Source organism: Anolis sagrei, chromosome 3 (genome assembly GCF_037176765.1).
Source record: "Anolis sagrei isolate rAnoSag1 chromosome 3, rAnoSag1.mat, whole genome shotgun sequence".
Classification (NCBI taxonomy): Eukaryota; Metazoa; Chordata; class Lepidosauria; order Squamata; family Dactyloidae; genus Anolis; species Anolis sagrei.
The window spans coordinates 129,235,036-129,256,112 of NC_090023.1; the positions used below are offsets into that span (position 1 = coordinate 129,235,036).

Genomic DNA, 21,077 nt, shown 5'->3' on the forward strand with positions numbered 1-21,077 from the left:
GCCCCTAAAAAAGAAGAGTAGATCAAACAATAAGAGTCTTAAAAGAAAGATAAGGGACAAGCTATGAAGCAACAGTGAAATAGAAGAAATGAACCTGAGAACGTGGAGAAGATAGTTGGAAGTCAATCCCCCCCCCCCCCAGATCCCAACACCCTCCCCTGATATTTTCCCATGCAGATCCCGATGTACCTGAATACTTAGCTAAACTTTTGATAGGGAACCCTCCCCTCTTTCCCTACACTTACCCCCCCCCCCAACCCGGCCAACAATGGCCTTCTTTTTAAAACTATGTTGTATATATATACCAAGTCCCCCCCCCCCACACCCGTGTTTATTTGTTATTTGTTATATTTGAAAAACTTTTCTAATAAAAACTATTTAAAAAAAATCTCCAGACCCCTTAGAAAACTAATAAAAGCTTACGAGCCCTCCATTAGAAGCCTCAGTGGGCTCTCCTGGCACATAGAAATGATGTGCCAGGAGAGGGGGGGGGGAGCATGTCATTTCTAGGCACCAGGAGAGCCCACCAAGGCTTCTAATGACGTTCACATAAGTTTTAAATCCACCATCAAATTAATTTGCTACAAACCAGGGTTTTCCTGGTTTATAGCAAATTAATTCGGGACAGTCCAGATCGTTGTCTAGATAGCCCCTCCTTTATTGCAGGAGTTCCCACAATAAAGGCCCTGTTTGGATGGGCCCTATGAGTCTTGTGGCACTTTAAAGTGTTCGATGAAGTGGGCAACAACTCACAAAAACTTTTTAACTATTAGTGTTCAAGGTATGATAGCTTTGGGCATAAACTGGCTTGTTGTTGTTGATAATATTAAAAATCCTTTCACCATTATATTTCATTTTCTGTTCTAACGATAATGATTGTATGATTTGTGTAGATTGTATGACTTGTGTAGGCACTTTTGATACTGCTGCAAAAAACATCTCTATGGTATCTGCAAAAGTTTCCAGGCCAGTTTCCTTTTCCCAACTTTCCTCCCAATTTCATCTGCAGAAGTGATATTTCTACAGACTGAGTGTACCCATACCATTTGGAAAGGATGAAAAGAAATGACTCATCATTCTGAACAGGCACTCAGCTCCTAGAATTGACAAATACTGAGTCATCACTTTTCTCTTCCCCTGGTTAAGCATTTGCTGCTTCACCAAGTTTTTCAAAAGCAAAATGGTGTTAAGCAAAAGATATTAATCACGACTGGACTTATACAAAACTGTCATGATAAAGATGGTTTAGGTGGGGGTGGGGGTGAGGTATTGTCTGGAATGCTATTTGGGTACATTATTTAAACTTAAAGTTTCTAGTACTGGTATTTTGTGTTGCATTTGAGAGCAAAACAAAACTAGGAACCATACCCCATTATCTTGAAGGAGGGCAAGCTGCATATTTAATTTCCTATATATTTCATTTGATGTTTACCCAGCAAGGATAATCAGCTGTGCATATAATTCAAATACCTGACTCAAACAACAACAACAACAACCGCAAACAACAATTAATATAATTGAAATACCTGACTTCTTTTAGTTTCAATGCAGGCCACCACAAGCCAGTGTATCTTAGTAGTATTTACGACCTCATCAGATGGTCCAAATTTTTATGTAAAGCAGCTTTTTCTAACTTTAGTCCTCTAGATCACTGTTTTTTAAACTGTAGGATCACAAACAATTTGACAACAGTGAGAGGTTTCTGAATGTCACCCATTTAAACAACTTTGTTAGTGACAACATGCAGTGTTTACAGTGGACTCTGCAGAAGATGCCTTAGCTGTACTTCATGAAAAGGGAAATCAGCCTATTCAGCAAGTTTGGCAAATGATGATTTATGATCAGTATATGTATATATATACCTATTTTATATACCTATATACTTGGGTCATGTAAACATTTATGAGGCTCAAAGGGGTCCCGAGTGGAAAAGGTTTAAGAAGCCCTGCTCTAGACCTACTTTTTATTATTATTAATCATCAAGATTCACATTTTGCCTTTCTGTTTATAAAAATGTAGCACCTTACAATCAAAATCACAATACTTTACTGAACAGCAACAGTAGGCTCAATAACATCCAAACGAAGAGTTTCAAAACTAAAAAAATTAAAGTAGAATAAGGGGCTAAATAAAGGTGATCTTTATTTAAGCATGAAGCATGAAGTGATGGGACCAATCAGGATTCTTTTGGGAGGCTGTTGCATATCTTAGGCACCATGTATGGGAAAAAAACCCCTGATTTTAGCACCTTTCTATATTTGACATAAGGGGAGTCTAAAGTAGAACTCTAGAAGTAAGAGAAAAGTTTCCTCTATGGCCATCCCGCTTACTGGGGCACCTGATTTACCAGACTGCAAGTAGGCAAGCAGCAAGGAGCTTCACTTCCTCTTGGTGCTATCTTCTCTTCCATACTCCATGTGTCCTTTACACACACTTTTGGGTAGCTGTTCAGTCAGCAACTGGGGGAAGGGGTGTGTTTTTTCTTTGGGTATGCATGACTGCAAAAACTTTATTCGAGTCTATACTGAGGGATATGAAAAAATCCATCAACATATTATCTTAATTGTGGAATCCAAAATGCTGAAGTCATTATATCTGCATATTTTCTAAGTACAAATTGAGTATCCTTTATCTGGAAATCTTACATTAAAAATTCTCCCAAATCCAAAATGGTCCCCATTTTATTTCTGCTAATTCATTGTATGCAAACTTTGTTTCATGTGCAAAATTATTACAAATATTGTATAAAATTACCATCAGAATATTTATATAAGGTTTACACGAGACATAATTAAATTTCATGTTTAGTCTTCAATTTCATTTCTGGGATATGTGCATGCAAACAAACCAAAATACTAAAAATCTTAAAATCAAAAACACTTCTGGTTCCAGGCATTTCGGATAAAGGAAATGCTTTCTTTTAGATGTCAGATGAAGTCAACCTTTTTCTCTCAAGCTTTTCATTGTAGGATGCCTTCAATTACCATTTCATCAGCTGATCTTTTTTTTAAAGCTGTGGTATGCATGTGAGATATGTTTATTATCCCTTTTTACAGCCATTTGTTTCAATTATTCTGTTGCATGTTCATGTTTCATATTATAAACTGCCTTAAGACCACCCTAGCATAAAGCGGGATATAAGTGCCACAAAGAACCCAGCATCAAAAGATATCATTACACATAGCTTTGAGTCTAAATCCAATTGTGAAATCAATATTAATGTAAAGTCTGTTGAATCTATTGTTTACGCTAGTTGGGACTAACATTTGGATTCAGACCTTAGCTTGCAGAGTTTAAATGTCTGAGTACCAGGTGTGCAGGTTCAGAATAATTCCAGATCCTGAGGTTTCTGTACCAAAACCGGAGAGCTAGAGATTTCCCCTGGTGATGTATTAAATATTAAGTATCAAGTTCCATCCACAATAGCTCAAAGTTTTTCTGTCAAACGTACTTGAAGATAACATATTTTCTTGTCCAGAAATTGTCAGAAATGTCACTTTCTAGAGGAAAATGAAATGAGTGCATGACTCTTTCTCACTTTTTGGGGTGACATGGGGTAAAATAACTTTTAACATGGTCTACTTGTTTCTAGCCAGAAGGTGGATGCAGAGCAGAGAGTCAGTATCACAACAGCAAGAAGGACAAAAGGAAGTTAGCTAAAGACCTCATGACATCAACTTAGAGAAGTGTTAAATTTGTATGCATTTCATTCTTTTTAAGCGCTGGATGCACACAGGATGCATACAAACCCCATCACACCTAATGTCTACCTTTTGAAAATCATGTGCATTGACTCATCCCACCATGGCCAGCTGGCACCTCCCAATTAATTCAAATGCATTCCTACATCACTTTAAAAAATCAAACATTGCACAGTGACTTCGCCTGGAAGTCTTGAACTACTGTTCTCACGAGATTTTAGAAAAGCTTGCATCTATGAAGTAATAGGTTTCCCTGATCGCTGCCCTTTGGCACAATACAATGGAAGGAAGAAATTTTGAAGAGTTCAGCAAAAATTACAAAAATAATAAATTCTGATTTGGAAATTCCAGAGGCCTTTCCCAGGCAACCACTGAAAGATAAATGATGAAGATTCCAGGGATTCTCCCCCAGACACGCTTCCAAAAGAGACATATCACGGCACAGATGATGGAATGCATACTGGATTTACAGTCACAAGAAAAAGTGGTGTATTTTCTTTAAAGCAAAAATTACTATTTGAATCCCATGTTAACTTACTCCATTTCTGAGACCTTTTGCAGACCTTTTCCAATGGGTTGCTAACGAAAGGGAACAAGACATCGTGTGATGGGATCTGTTGGGAATTTTGTTCAAAGGCACTCAGAGTATATCCCAATGTGAATACTGAGATCTTCTTAATAACTTTATAGGCCTCCAGGCAAAGCAGTGCACTGGGCCTTGCCTACACAACTACTCACAGTAAATGTAAAATATTTATATTTATTGGTACCTCCCACAAAATCAGTTCTCGTTTCCTCTTTCTCCTTTGCAACTTCTTTCCTCTTCTGTGCTACAATCAAAACATTATGTTTAATTTCTGCACAAAAAGATATTTACAAATTTCACTTATATGTAATGTCTTCCGGTTTCTCCCCTCACCTCACTTTCTTACACTTCCTCTAACCCTTCACCATGAATATAGAATTCTTAGAATCCAAACAGCAGAGACTGCTTCTGATAATGAAAATGTACACTGTCAGCAATTGTTGTCCCCCGTTACAATATTTTGTTTCTATAATATTGCAAGTAATAAAAATGGTAAAACTTTTTTTCATGAATGCTGACATGCCAACTCTCTGCTACAGGTTGTAATTTTTTTCTCCTACTGAGTTAGCAGGAGATTTGGATGTTGGGGTGGGTAATCAGAAAATTAGTGTTAAATTCTGGTATGTGCATAGATTAGCATGGGTCCTTTGTGCACATCAATTTCCCGAATAACTGCCCAGCATGCCCATATTTTAAGATGACACTGTTCTTTTGCTAAGTCTTTTCGAATTGCAACAAGTAATCATTTAAGCCTTTCATATTGTAGCAAGATACTACTCTTTTACTGAGCTACAGATTTGTCCGTAGTCCTCTGGAGTCAAGTCTACCAAAAATTGAAGAATTTGTACTCTTGTTTCCTACTTAGAGATGACACATAAAAACCGGAGACTCAGTGCAGATCCTGAAATCAGAAAACTATAGTCAGGACTGAAGAGCTACTATCTAAATAATACATCCCTATTCCATCCATCTATGCATTATTCAATGTGAGTTCAAATGGTGTGTATAGTTGTGTAGACCCTCTTGAAGTCCTTTTAAAGCATATAAGTTAGCTGGATCTGCCTGAGTACAAAATGTGTACATGTGGTACAGTGGGTTGCACTGCCAGACTAGTAATAGGGGAGACCCACAATTGAATCCTCATTTAGACATGAAACTCATTGGATATGTGCCCTTAGGCCAGTTACTACTTTCAGCCCATTTCTTGGGGAAAAGGTGGAAGCTTGCAGGATGACAGAATGTCCAAAGTTAGCTTGTTCTTGTATCTCATTGTGTGTTGCATACTCACATTTTGAATGGATTAAGTTGTGCTTCTTTAATCAGTACAAACATAAAGCTTGTTGCAATGGTACAACAGCTTTGATTACAGTCCGCTTCCTCCTAATAGTGTGACTTCTCTCTCAGCATTCTCTCTGTGCGTTGGTCCATTTGGCATATAATATTTATAGAGACAGCAAGATTTCTGCTCATATTTCCAACACTTTGCCTTTCTGTCCACATAAAATATTACCCTCTTGTCATTTAGCATCCATGGATTGGGAAGAATTCATATCCCTGTCATTTGGATCCATCCTGGCAGCTTCGTGAGAAAAAAAAATCTGCTAGGCATCCTCACTCCTCAGAATTATGAATCATGGTTTGAAGCTAGTCATTTCTTTGGCGAAGCTAATCTTGAGAAGGATTTCTATTAATAATAAAGTCTAGCATCACTCATAACCTTTGAAGCAAAAACCTTACTGAACTTAACATGAACTTAAAATTCCCTTCTAAGAAGAACCTGTGACAGGCTTGTTGCTGCAGTGATATACAAGCTGCACAACAAGCTTTGTAAGACATATTCCATCTTTTTGAAAGGAAATTCATATGCATTGGATAGCTAGTTTGGTCTTACAGTGACAAATCTGTCCCACTGTGACCATCATTCTGTTTTTCAGGGAAAGAAATTGATATGTGCTTTCAAATGCCATCCTTTGACATTTCGGGGTTCCATCAATCTTTGTTCGATCAGCAGAGTAGGAGGTAAAATAGTCAGTGTGTAACCAAGTCAGACTTTGGTGCAAAATATAATTTTATGTGCTAGGGTTAGAATTTAATCCAATGAGATAATTGGATTTTTTGACTAACATTTCTAGATTTAGACATGAGTATATAGAGTAGGTGAAATTAAAGTCCTCGTGATTTCTTTTCAACAAGCATGCTGCATGTTTTTATGAACTAGTTAACACATCTCTTCTGGATTGAGTTAAAAATACTCCCATAGTTTTGTGTTTGCATTAATTCTGAGAAGCCTGCCATATATGTGGGTGAAATGTCAGGAGAAAATACTTCTGGAATATGGCCATACAGCCCGGAAAACTCACAGCAACCCAGCATCTCTGTTGTTTGCTTTTCTTTTCTTCTTCTTCTTCTTCTTCTTCTTTTTTTTTTTTTGGTGCAAATACAGCTGTATTGTTTTGATGCTGTTAAATATCCATTTCTTTTCTCACTTGCTCTTTCTGTGCACAGCCATTTTTCTATTTTTTCTTTTGCTCTTGTTACTTTCATCTTAAATGTACATGCTACAGATGATATAACAATGCTGGAGATGTGATAACATCCCATATACTAGTAAAATGTGATTTTCCACTGTCACTTGTGGTGGCAAATAGAAATTTGAAAAATGGAACCGAGAAGTAGCAGCAACCAGAAAATTCAAATGATATTGCTTTTTACTTAATATTTGCCTCCTTAATGGATCGTATCTGTAGGGTTTAAGTTTAGGCTTCTTTACTGGATGCCTTATTTAAGATCAAATTTTGAAATAACGTGGATTCCATAAAGTTAACATGGTGAAATGCAGAAGAACCTGTATTCACCTGGAAGTCAATTTTCTTGATCCCAGTAGAATTTTAGAATCTTGTTTCTAAAGAGATTATCACATGAGGCTTGTATGGCACATTTGAAGCTCACTAGTATTGAACAGCAGCCCTCAGGATTTTTTTTCATCATGTCAGAAGCAAATTTTGAACATTCTGCAAGTCGCTTCTGGTGTGAGAGAATCAGCTGTCTAAAGAGATGTTGCCCAGGAGATGTCCGGATGTGTTATCCTGTGAGCGGCTTCTCTCATGTCCCCGTATGGGAAGCTGGGGCTGACATATGGGAGCTCACCCTGTTTTGTGGATTTGAACCACCAACTTTCAGGTCAGCAGTTCAGCCAGTACTACGGCTCCTTTAACCCATTGCACCACTGCACTCAGGATCACATGACATCATTCTAAACTCATTCCTAACCAGATTTTAACTCATTTTGAGGCAATACTTTCCAATAAGCAGAGGAAGCCCATTTTAGGTAGCTGAAAGTTCTTTGAATTGATATTCAAAGTGTTTTCACCTGATGCGATAATCTAAAAGCATTTCAGCAGTGAGTTTGGGGATGGTGACGTAATTATAAGAATGCTGGTGGCATCACTTGCAACAGCTTCATTTCCTCATCTCTAAACTGCTTGCCACTCCACTTCCAGTGAGTGGCCTAAGAGGACCTCCGTCTGCCAATCATAACTTGTCACTTCGATCATGTTCATTTCCATTTAAAGTTGTTTTTTTTTAAAAAAAGTCAAGTAACTGTGCAGTTTCGTAGGTAATTCTTGACAATGATAGGGATTTTCCTCTTGATTAATCACTTCCTTACTGTTTGGTTCCCATTGTTTTGCAAAAAAATCCAGCTGTTTGCAGGCCTATTTTGCAAACTTTCTAACTCATGCATCCTCTTGCAGTCATAGGCAAGATTTGACCATCATAAGTTTACCTCTCTCACACAGAATACACAAAATAGGAAAAAGCATGTAATTCAAAATCCATCTTTATTTGTTTATTGATTGAAAGTGTTTCCTTTCTGTTTGCTAGTCCATTTTGCAAAAGTTCCAATTTGTGCATCTTCTAAGAGCCTGGGCATTGCAAAATGCATTTTTATTATTTATTAAAATAATATTTTAATAGTTTGTAGGATAGTGTTTGTGATCTCGAAAACTGCAGAAGTAATTAACCACAAAGTCCCAGTCTTGTGAGAATTTGAATTCTTGGAATTGCCCAATCTTCCATTAAAAGGGGGAACCAAGCAGGGCAATGGGAGGAGCTGTGGTGAGCTAAAAACACTTTTGGGTTTATTGAAAGCACTTGTGGAAAGCATTGGTGTGATGAGATCAGTTGTTATGCTGGTGTGCTCCAGTTCAAAGCGACATGGGTTTACAATTCCAGGACATATTTTAGAGCCTTGTGCGGCAACATCTTAAATAGAAATGAATAGAATTCTATAGTTAAATTTGTAAAACAAGGTGTAGATGATCACCATAATGTTAACTGAATAACTTAAAAAAATCTCTATACTCAGTGTATCCAATGCTGTGTAAGAGCAGCTCAAAATGTTTTTATGTGCTCTCCATGGGTGAGCAAAAGCTCATGGCATGTGGAGATTTCTCCCCAGGAAGTAGTGAGTCAGTAGATTCATAGGCAGCCATCCTATCATGCTGAACAGAAGCTTGCTTTCCCTCTGTTTCCTTGCTGCTTCCCTTTGAAATAATCATATTATATCTCATTGGGTCATAAAGAGCTTGATTTATTGAAGCCAATTCACAAGACACTAAATCATTTTGATAAAACAGCTGCATTTCACAGCATTTGGTTTTATCCCATTAAAATTTCAAGTCTATAATATGCAATTATGTGTATACTCAAAGTAAAGATATTATTTTCTGTGTGGGAAAAAAGAAGCCTATATTTCTCCCCTTTAATTTGTAATATATTTGGGCTTGACAGTACTAATTTGCACAGCAAAGTAATTTGGGCATAAGAAAGCATATGTCAACAAGAGGAGTAGCTGTAGCTTTGTCTCTGGAGGATCAGATTTAAATCTGCCTTCTTACAGATATGGTTGATATACTCATCCTAATTTTTGACCCAATAATAATTTGTGCAATGTGGGCTTTTCCTGTTCTTCTGAGGATTTGCTATACACCGGAGAATAGAAAGGAATAAAAATATGTGTTATAAACTAGTATGCATTCTCAGGGCAAATTAGTCAAATTATTAATGGCCCATTAATACCTAACTGAATGCGTTTCTGATGCGAGTCTACCCAAAATAACAATGACCAATGGTTAGTGATCCTCATTTTATTTGAAATAATAAGATATATTTTTTTGGTCGTGTCAGGAGCGACTTGAGAAACTGCAAGTCACTTCTGGTGTAAGAGAATTGGCCATCTGCAAGGATGTTGCCCAGGGGATGCCCGGATGTTTTGATGTTTTACCATCCTTGTAGGATGAGCTTCCTCTATCAGCTCCAGCGCCCCATTTCAGGGACATGAGAGAAGCCTCCCACAAGGACAGCCTCTCATATTTAGAACAATCATGTACATAATAGCTTTCATCTGTTCATCTGTTGTCAGTAGTTTACAGAGCCATGTGGAATCAGCAGGGGCATATTCTCCCTGTCCACCAAGCACAGGTTATCCCCCAAGGCAACCAGAATTGTCTCTGGTATACAGCCTCTATGTAGAAAAAGAGTGGTTTTATCACACTTTTCAAAATTATTATCTGCCTCTAATATGTACACAGTGATCTTTGCAATTGTGGTAGCCCTGTTCATGCCTGGAAGGAAACTAGAGGTTCTGAACCCTTTCCAGTTCTTCAAACTAAAGTTCTAAAACTGATATATGTATATGGTAATTGGTTTTGGGGTATGGAGAGAATCTGAGCTCCGGAAGTTTAAATAGGTTGTGAATAGAAGCCCTTATATGCATTTTCTCTCATTAAATTCTTATTCCACATTCTTAAAAGAAGTATTTACATACTATTTTTTAAGTTCTCTGAGGCAGAGGGTCTCCATTGAAATGGGAGTCTAACCTTCCACTTAATATGAAAGCATGATTCAGGTGACAAATGAAGTAAAAATGAAATGGGGAATGGTTCAGAAAATAAGAGTGTTAGGGACTTTCCGTAAAGTTGAAACAGACAGTATTACAGTATATAAATTTGAAATAATAATGTAAATTGCTTTCCATTAAAAACTTGGTATGTCATCTTGCTACAACCTGGTAGCAAGATGATAACTATAAAACAGTAGGTTTTTTAAAAAAAAAATTAGAACTGTTGGGACTTTCTACGCAAAAAAGGGAATGAATTATTGATAATTTATTTGAAATACAGGCATGAATGTTTTTAGGAAAACTTTGTATTTACATGAAATAACTAGGGCACTTAAATCTGGTAATAGTTGGATAATGGGTTTATATACTGTAACGAGGAATTACAGTATATGAATACAGTTGGCCCATTGTGACCCCTTCTTTGATTCTTCTTACATAGCTATGATCATCCATGGCTTTATTTTTTTTTAAAGTAAACCTGGATTTGCTGTTTTATATAAGTGACACCATTCTACTACACCATTGTATAAGATGGGGTTCAAGTTCCACTGATTTTGGTATCTGAAGGGGACCTGGAATCATACCCCAGCAGATACTAAGTGTCTACTATAATGTCAAAGGGTGGGCTTAATATACGGTGCATCCATGAAGTAAGAAGAAGCAATGGATCCAACTTGTTCAAAATTTAGATAATCAATTTTGATTGAACGTAAGCCCTGACTTCACTTTAGAGAGGCCCTGGACACGTCTTTTGAAATATCCTTCTGTCTCTCACCAACTTGGTTTTCACATTGGCAAGCAGTTAGAGGGATTGGCATTTTTTTTTTCACTTTACCCTTCACTCAACCTTTTCGCTAATGTGGTAGACTCATAATCTCTGCATTTTCAGACTCAGATGTTGGCCTATGATATTCTGGAACAATGAAGAAGGTGGCCATCTGTAACCTAACTTTGCATTTCATCATCTGGCTGAACACTTTCATATTAAAAATGATAGGCAAAAAGAACGATAGATGCTATCATTCTCATCAATTTTTATCTGCCCTCTGATGGTTATAATGGGAAAATATTTGGTTGTCTTGAGTTACAAATTCTCTTTGTTTGTCTCCTTTTTTACCTTAAAGGAAATAATTAAAATAAATCTACACAGTGATTTACCAAGTGTTTTTCAAAGTAGCTTCCAAATGGTAATGACCTGTTTTCCTTTTCTTCCATTCACAGTCTCCAAGTACTCATAGTTACCCAGATATGGAAGCTGTACCCCTGTTGCTGAACAGCATGAAGGCAGATTCAGAAGAAGACTCTTTGCCCACAGACCATTTCCAAACGCAGACTGAGCCAGTGGACTTATCAATAAACAAAGCCCGATCATCCCCCATTGCTGCTTCATCTTCACCAGTATCCATCACTGCCTCAGCTTCTTCTCCCTCTTCTATTTCTACTTCTTCTAGTCGTCCAGCTTCATCACCAACAGTAATCACGTCAGTATCTTCAGCAGCCTCTGCTCCATCAGTATTAACTCCAGGACCACTTGTGGCATCTGCGTCAGGTGTTGGAGGGCAGCAGTTTTTGCACATAATCCATCCAGTACCTCCTTCAAGCCCTATGAACCTACAGACCAACAAAATGAGTCATGTACACCGCATTCCAGTGGTGGTACAATCTGTACCTGTGGTCTACACAGCTGTGAGATCACCAGGGAATGTGAACAACACTATAGTAGTACCGCTACTGGAAGATGGGAGAAATCACATGAAAGGTAAGATTTCCTCATATAAAATGCATTTGTGCACAACAATGAAGTCTAGGTTAATGACTATTTTCTGGATCATATGGGAATGGCTAAGAACTTTACAAACCTGGCATTTTTCTTAGATTTTGTTACATATGAACATTTTAGAAAACAGTTTAAATATAGATGCTTTGTTTTTGCTAGCTTTAGCCTGCTTTTTGAAGGAGTCATTTTATGCGAAACTTTTTTGATGATAAATTTCAATGCCTTGACTTCTTTAAAGTTTGCAACTTGGAGCAGATCCATTACCCCTCTAACAAGGAAGCCAGTAATTCCAATTGCTTTGTGGAGATTTTAGGGACTACTCTTGGGATGAGAGTAGTCAGTGCTTAATACCAGTTGCTTACCACCACATTACAGTGAGCAACTACAGAAACTCACAAACTTCGTTGTTGTTCAGTGGTTTGAGAGCTGAGATCAGAAATTGAAATGCATTACAGATGGTATGTTGAGTCTAAGTGAATACAGCAGCCTTTGTAACAGCAAGAAGACACGAATAAAAAAGATTTTCCCCAAATGCTTCAGTGAAATTCACAATAGCGTCTAGCTACAATGTTGCACCACAGGTCAGGAAAAATTGTATAAGGTCTAGAAAGTCATAACATATGGGATATAGAAAATGATTTCGTGGACCAATAGTACCAAGTACAAATGCTAGATTGTTGGATGAACAACTGCCCAAAATGGTTAAAAAGATTCAAGATAAGCTAAAGAAATAGTTATAATCTATCTGCAGAAAATCTAGAACAAATACCCTGAATTGATTATTTTAGGGGAAGGATGCTGGAATGCTGAGACAACTGATGACAACAAGTAAGAAGGGACCAGAGATTGTTAGCTGATTAAAAACATGGAAATTGCTTCTGTAAAACCTGAAATAGAAAAATGCAGATTTTTCTAATGAATGTATGTAACATTTCCCTAAAATTAGCCTGGGAACCAACAGGGATACACTCCCCCTGTCTAGTTCTTGCAGAGGTCATCCACCAAGGTGACCAAAACTGTCTCTGTTCCGTAACCAGGACTAAACACAGACTGTGATGGATCCAGATAATTGGCTTCATTCAAGAAATCCTGGAGTTGTGTAGTGACTACCCACTCAAGAATCTTGCCCAGAAAATGAAGGTTAGAAATAGACCAATACTTGTCTAACGACAGGAGATCCATATTTTTTTTCCATAAATTGTCTAATTACTGCCATTTTAAGGCAGGTTGGAAATTGTCCCTGTACCAGGGAAGCATTAATATTATTCCAGATCCATTCGGCCAGCCCTCCCCTAGCTTCTTCTTTAATAAGCCAAAAGGTGTAAGGGTCCAGAGCAGGTGGTCGCCCTTACCACTTTAAGAATCTTGTCCATGTCATCAGGCTGAACAAGTTGAAACAAATCCATTAAAAAAGGACAAGCAGATAGATACCTCACGTACATCCATTGGTACTGCATCAAAATTGGCATTCACTCCAGCTAGCTCAGGTAGGGAGACTGTTGAGCACAAATAGAATCTTTAATCTGTCCTGGTTACCCACTCTGAGGTAGACACATTTGAAACTGGGTGATTGCGGGATGGGACACCTGATCAAGGAAATGGATTTCCAGTAGACTACTGCGACTCTGCCTCATTGCCCCCAGATCTCGCCTGCTGATGCACCCTGAAATCTGGTGGATAAGGCTGGGAGAGATTAACACACCCCCTCCCCATATCATCCAGCTAGGTCTCGGTGATGCAGACCATGTCTACATACTCATCCCAAATCAGGTCTTGAATGGCAGCAATTTTACCATTTACAGACCTGGTATTTATCAGCAGGATTTTAAACTCAGGGGGCCTAGATGAACCATTAGTATGCTAAAGGAAATGTCAGTGAAGGAGACACAGGTTTTAAAGTTGTAGTTCACCCTAGATTGTCAGGGGAAAATGAAGTACAAGCATTTTGCAGGCCTAAGGACAGGAAGAACTGTATGGACATAATCACTTTTAGCTATGTCGAAATGACTAGACTAGAAACCCAGTTTAGAAATACTATACTCCAATCTATAATACCTTTTCTTTGCATTGCTTTGTTTTATTTTGGATGGTGAAATGGTTATATATTCGATACTGGATAGCTCTTAACACCTTTAAGAATTTGATTTCTAGTAAATGGGTCTGAATTCTACACTGTTCTGTTCAAATTGAAACATGTGAGTTCAAATTTTCTATGGCTATATATAGTGACTCTCTATCTTGTAGTCTTAGCAACTTGTGAGGTTGTTTTAAATAATGACTTTGATTAAATAGAGTAATTAACAACCTATGGTAGTTTAACAGTCAAATGAATGTATGGGAGCAAATCCCACCTTCCTTGGAGTGAAAAAGAACACAGAGTTAACAGTGTAAGCTGCACAGTCCCATAAAATCTCAATAAAGTCTGAAAACTGTGAAGTACATGCTATCTTGCTATAAATCACAATAAAAATTACCCTTTAGACTCTATATTATGATCATTACATTCATGGATGCTGCTGCTGTGTACATAAAGCTTTATGGAATAAATCGACCACATTTGCTATCCCTATCAGAAAGCAAGCTGTTTTTTAAATTTAAAACTTGATTGGTGATTTTGAAACGTTTTTCTAAAAGTACAAACCATTGATAATGATATTTCATGGAAAAGGGCGAAGGAAGCAGTGTGGGGAGATCCCCTTAAATATATCCTCTATTTTGGGGGTGCATTCTTGTGCAGCTTAAGAGGGGTTACAAGTTGTCTGCAAAAAGCACATTTGTTTGATTTGTTCTAAAGTAGATTAAATAAACCCCTCTGCACAATATCTAATCCTAACAGGCTTCACTAAAACTATTTTATGTCTTTCTGTTTGAAATGCTAAGGAGAACCTTTAATTTTACTTCTTCTTCTGCATTACTTTTCTACCAAAAAAAGAGATGTTCCTTTGATTTCTTTGAACGGTGTGTTTGATACTGCCAAAGCATGGAGAGAGCGACTTAGTGGGAGAGCAAAAACAATAATGGTAGGTTACATACCTGTGACCATCTTTCTTCGAGTGGTGCTCTGCGAATTCACACTTGTGGAGAGACTGCGCCTGCGCGGGCTCCAACGGAAACTTCTACATTTTAAAACTTTCAAGTTTTGGCGGTAACCCCGCCCAGCCCCGGCAGGGGATAAAAGGGCGCCCCGCGCACACCGATCCAATTCCTACGCCGCTACGGTAGCGAGAAATTGGAGGTTTGCATAGAGGGGAGGCTGGGCGGGTTAGTGTGAATTCGCAGAGCACCACTCGAAGAAAGATGGTCACAGGTATGTAACCTACCATTTTTCTTCGTGGTCTCTGCGAATGCACACTTGTGGAGACTAGCAAGCTTAGGTCCCGGAGGCGGGAAAAATGCAAACCGACTAGTCAAGTCAAGGGCCAAACAATTTTATTAAGTGCAAACAGTTTCCAAAACAAGAGATTGCAATCACTTCCGAAGAAGGGTACCGTGCATAAACTTATGGGAGTACATGATCCTCCCGGTCACGAGAGGGTGACCAATTAACAGTGAAAGACACTCAATAAATGAGGGCATTCTTGAACAATAAGAACTGTCTCCTGACCCTTGAATTAAAACACATGGTGATTTCCGAAGACACTCATAGCAATGAGGGCACATTAAGTGGTTACACAAAAACAGTTTTGTTAACAAGTGCAAAACACATTAGCAAGGCAAAAAGGTGTCGATATCGACACAAACAGTACCCGTGGTGAGCCTCATTAGGCTGTAGTGCAAGGTTGCCTGTGCCTCAGGCAGTAAGGCATCAAGTGTAAAGGTGCAATTACATTCACTGGCACCGGTAAACAATTGAATTCAAGTAAAACATGGTAAATAACATTCACAACAATGTACGGTACCGAAGAAAGTCTCGGTATCGACCAGCACAAGAGAAATTCTTTGGGTCCTATGAAGGACACGATTCCAAAATCGCCCTCCCAAAGGCCATGTCAGGTGTACACCTGGTATTCAGTCTATAATGTGAGACAAATGTCTGAGGGCTTTTCCAAATGGCCGCCTTGCAAATAACGTCCAGGGGAATTCCCTTAAGGAAGGCTGTTGAAGCCGCCATAGCCCTGGTTGACCGAGCCCGGACAACCAAAGGGGGCTGCTGTCGAGCAAGCTGGTAACAAAGCTCGATTGCCGAGGTGATCCAATGGGACAGGCGTTGCGCCGTGACCGGCAAGCCCAACTTCTCCCGGGCATACGCCACGAACAGTCTCTGAGTCCTTCGAGACCGAGCGGTTCTGTCCCTATAAGAAAGCAAAGCCCTCCGCACATCGAGCATATGAAGTTCTTTCTCCCTCGGGGTGGAGGGGGACTGACACAACGAGGGAAGGACAACGTCTTCATTCACATGAAAGGGGGACACAACCTTGGGAAGGAAGTTCACGTCGGTACGGAGGACTGCTCTGTCCTCGTGGACAACAAAATATGGTTTGTCCACGCACAGTGCTGCAAGCTCCGAAGGCCTACGGGCCGAGGTGATAGCAACAAGAAATGCTACTTTCCACGACAAAAGTCGCAGGTCGATCGACGTTATCGGTTCAAAAGGCTCCTGTGCAAGTCGGGCCAGCACAAGGTCAAGGTCCCACCCCGGAGTCGGGGAGCGGACTGGGGGGTGTAGGTTGTTGAAACCCCGCAGGAAGGTCTTCACTGAGCTCTCCTTAAACAAGGAGGCCTCACCTGTTCGTTGAAGCTGCCAAGAGATGGCTGCCAAGTGGGACTTGAGCGATGACAACGACAAGCCTCGTTCGGTAAGGTGTAGCAGGAACAAGAGGATCGACGGTATCGAAGGCTGTTGGTCGTCAAGGCCCTTCTCGGAGAGGAAGGCCTGGAAGCGGTTGAGGCACGCCGAGTAGCACTTTTTGGTTGCTGGTTTGTGAGCTGCCTCCAGGATCGGGAGGACTTCTGGACACAGGGACCTCAGAACTGGATCCTCCACGCCGAAAGATGCAGAGAAGCGAGGTCGGGGTGGAGAAGTTGACCGTCTTCCCGGGAGAGCAGATCCTGCCGAAGTGGAAGGCGTCTCATCCGTCCCTCAGATAGTTGGAGAAGGACCGAGAACCACGGTTGTCGTGGCCATTCTGGCGCGATCAAGATGCAGTTCGTTTGCGCCGACTGGATTCTCTCGACCACCCTCGGGATGAGCGGGAAGGGAGGGAAGAGGTAGAGCAGATGCCGCGACCAGTCTAGGAGGAACGCATCCCCGAGACACCCCGGTACCGGGTTCGGAGCAAGCCGGGCACCGAACTGAGGAAGCTGAGCGTTTTGCGGAGATGCGAAGAGGTCTGCGGTCGGGAGGCCCCAATCCCTGAAGATCTTGGCCAACTCGTCCGGGTTCAACCTCCACTCGTGAGATGTTGCCTTGGTTCTGCTGAGTGCGTCGGCCTCGACGTTGATCTCTCCCGGGAGGTGCAAGGCTGTTATCGACACCGACCTGGCCACACACCAGTCCCAGAGATCCAGCGAGAGCTTGAGAAGTTTTCTCGAGCCCGTTCCTCCCTGCTTGTTCACATAGAACATTGCCACCATGTTGTCCGTGAGGATCTGGACCGACTTCCCCGCTACCAGGAGAGCAAACGCCCTCAGGGCTTTGAAGATTGCCAGCAGTTCCAAGTAGTTTATGTGGCACTGCTTTTCCTGTGGAGACCAGAGATCGTGGACTGAGAGATCTCCTGTATGGCATCCCCATGCGAACATCGAGGCGTCTGTCGTTATTGTGACAGCCGGGGGTTCTGGGTGGAATGGAATGCCTCTGCAAACATGCTGGCGGTTCATCCACCAGTTTAGGGAGTCCTTTACCGACTTTGGTATCAGCAGGCGTTTCGTAGGACTGTCCCGCATGGGATTGAAGTGGTCCAAGAACTATCTCTGGAGGGGACGGAAGCGGAGCCTCGCCAATGGTGTCACCATCACCGTGGAGGCCATGTGCCCGAGGAGGATCTGTATCTGCTTCGCGGGGACCACTCGGGATCGACGTACTTTGAGCGCCTCGGCACGAAGAGCCCTGAACCTCTCCTCCGGAAGGAAGACTGTCTGGGAGAGAGAATCGAACATGGCGCCGATGAACTTTATGCAGGTGGTGGGCTCGAGATGGGACTTCTCCTCGTTCAGCTGGAGGCCGAGGTCTTCGAGGAGGGAAAGCGTCTTTGCCACTTGAAGGCGCAGAAGGTCCGGGGAGCGTGCTGCCAACAACCAGTCGTCTAGGTACGGGAAAATGCGGATTTTTTCCCTCCTGAGGGCTGCGGCGACCACCGACATGCATTTGGTGAAGGTTCTCGGTGCCGTCACGAGACCGAACGGGAGGATGTCGAAGACGTACGTCTGCCCCGCTACCCTGAAGGCCAGGAAGCGCCTGTGATGCTTTCTGATGGAAATATGAAAATAAGCGTCTCGAAGATCGACGGACGCGAAGAAGTCCCCATGTCTGAGGAGCGGGAGAATGGACGATACCGTCACCATCCGAAACTTTTGAGGTTCGATGAAGGAGTTTAAGTCCCTGAGGTCGAGGATGGGGCGGAGGGAGCCGTCCGGCTTTGGAACAGTAAAGTATCTGGAGAAGAAGGCTCGATGGTTTTGAGAGTCCGGGAGAGGGGAAATTGCCCCCTTTAGAAGCAAGGTCTCGACCTCCTTCAGAATGGCTGAGGACGGTTCGGTCTCGACAATTTGTCCCGTTGGTGGGAGCTCTTCGAACTCCAATGCATAACCTTCGTCGACAATCTTTAAAACCCATGCATCTGAGGTGATATTTTCCCATGCAGGGAGAAAGTTTGTCAGGCGATCCCCGAACGGTGTTGAGCCGGATGGAAGGAAGAGGGTGGGTACCATCGGGAGGGACATGGGAACAACATCGGTAACGAAAGAGCAAACGGTATCGTCCATTAGGGCGTCAAATGCGGCGCCTGGCTTGGTTGCCTCCAGAGGCCTGGCGGGATCGGGAGCGTTGCTGCTGATGCTGCCTTCTCTGTTGCTGTGGTTGCTGAGGGTGGGTTTGCTGGGAGGCATGCAGAGGGCGGGTAGGCTGCCGGTACTGTATGGTGCGGTACGGGACCGTGTGTCGGCGTTTGTACTGGAACCATCTGGTCCTCTGCGCCTGGTTCTGATTCTCGAACCCACACTTCGAAGCCAAGGTCTTGAAGTCGTGATTTGACTTCAGCTTGTCGTCCGTTCCCGCATTGATGAGTCCCAGGGCATCGAACGGGAGGTCCTCGATCACCTGCCTCGAGGATGTAGAGAGGCCGGAGGATCTGAGCCATGCATGTCTCCTGATTGCCACGGCGTGAGCAATCATCTTGCCCGCGGTGTCTCCCGTGTGTTTGGCCATCTGCATCTGGTGATGAGCCAAAGAATTCGCCTCCTGAGCCAGGGTGGAAAGGGCAGAGCGGTCCTCTTCAGACATTCTTTGGAAGAGTGGTGCTGCCTTCTCCCAAAGAATGTGTTGGTATGCGCCCATACAAGCGCCATAATTGGCCATGCGGGCCAGCAGGAGGGCACCGGAGTATAGCTTCCTGCCCACTGCATCGAATCTCTTCCCCTCACGGTCGGACGGCGCCGACGATTGCCTTCCGAACCCCTGAGCCGCCTTCACGACCACCGAGTTAGGGTCGGGATGGTGTTTCAGCCATTCCAAGCCCTCATCGTCCATTCTATACCAAGATTCGATCTTCTTGGAGGTTGGAGGGATGGAGGAAGGGGTCTTCCAGGAGCCCTGGATCACTTCTAGGAGGTAGGGAAGGAAGGGCAGAAGAGGAGCAGGTGGGGATTCCGCTTGCACCCTTTTAAACACCGGGTCCTGTACTGCCTTGGAAGTCTGCTTGACCTCTAGGCCCAGTGCTTCAGCCATACGAGCCATCTGATCTGCAAAGGCTCGGACATTGTCAGTAGGAGATGGAGGGTCAGCCTCATAGGCGTCGTGAGTAGGTGATCTCTCGATCCCAAGAGACAACACAGACCCCGAGTGTACCGATCCCGGCAACTCGCCATCCTCTTCTTCGTCATCAGCTGCCACTGACTGAGGGGGAGGGGATGAGGAGACATCTCTACTCAGGCGCTGCAGCGGAGCCACTGGAGGGGCTTTCGAGGTTGAAGCCTGATTGGCACGGGCCAAGGCCAGTCTCATAGTCTGCCTGCCCCTTTCCGGAGTCTCCAGCACTGGAGAAGTCTCCTGTCTTGCCGTCACAGTTGTCAAGGCCGCGACCGACGGGAAAAGCTCCTGTCTGGCTGTCACGTGTCGAGTTGGTGCCTCGATCACCGTGTCCACCGAAATCACCGGGGACTCGGGTTGCTCCGATGGCAGCTCTGGCAAGGACTGCGGCTTCTGGGTAGGTTGGGGGGCCGGCTGGGGTTCGACCGGCTGCAAGGGCGACGACCTCGCCGACGAGGTGGCCGAGGAGGCGGTGGTTTGCTTTCGGGAAGAAGAAGAAGACGAGGATGGAGGCGGCATCGTCTTCTTCTTTGCCGGCGGTTGAGATGTCTTCGACACCGACTTGCCCGGGGTGGGCGGGACGGAGGAAGAGGTAGAGGCACGCCGAGACTCCTCTTGAGACCGGCGGAAGGCAATACGAACCGCCGTGGAAGATGGCGGAGTCGCCGACGTCGACCTCGTGGACCTGATCGATCTCACCGACGCCACAGAACTGGTGGAAGAGTGCCGGATGTGTACGGTCTCGGTCGTGACCGTGCAAGGAGTCTTCTGCTTCTTTGGCTTTGTAGCCTTGGAAGCTGTCGACACCGGAGCCAAAGTCTGCTGATACAGAAGGTATCGAAGCCGGTGGACCCGATTTTTACGGGACTGTGCCGTCAACGATTGACAATGACGGCACGAGGAAGTAATGTGTGCCTCACCGAGACACAAAAGGCAAAGAGCGTGTGTGTCCGAGTCAGGGATCTTCCTCGGACAATTCGCGCATCTTTTGAAACGAGTTGTTGACATAATCCAGTCAACAACTCGAGGAAAAACTCAGACGAGAAGCTATCCAAACACTATCCACTAGAGGTATCGAAGCGAGCCGTGCGGCGGAAAAAAAGGAATTGGATCGGTGTGCGCGGGGCGCCCTTTTATCCCCTGCC

General features: G+C 42.7%; 1 protein-coding gene across 5 annotated transcripts in view; it reads left to right on the forward strand.

Annotated features, from left to right (window-relative positions):
- KLF12 (KLF transcription factor 12) overlaps positions 1–21,077 on the forward strand; it is a 291,436-nt gene that overhangs the window by 135,171 nt on the left and 135,188 nt on the right. For all 5 annotated transcript variants that reach the window (XM_067466904.1, XM_067466905.1, XM_067466901.1 and 2 more), the window contains exon 3: positions 11,411–11,948. In XM_067466904.1, coding sequence (XP_067323005.1) covers positions 11,411–11,948 — 538 coding nt within the window. The remainder of the gene's footprint in view (positions 1–11,410; positions 11,949–21,077) is intronic.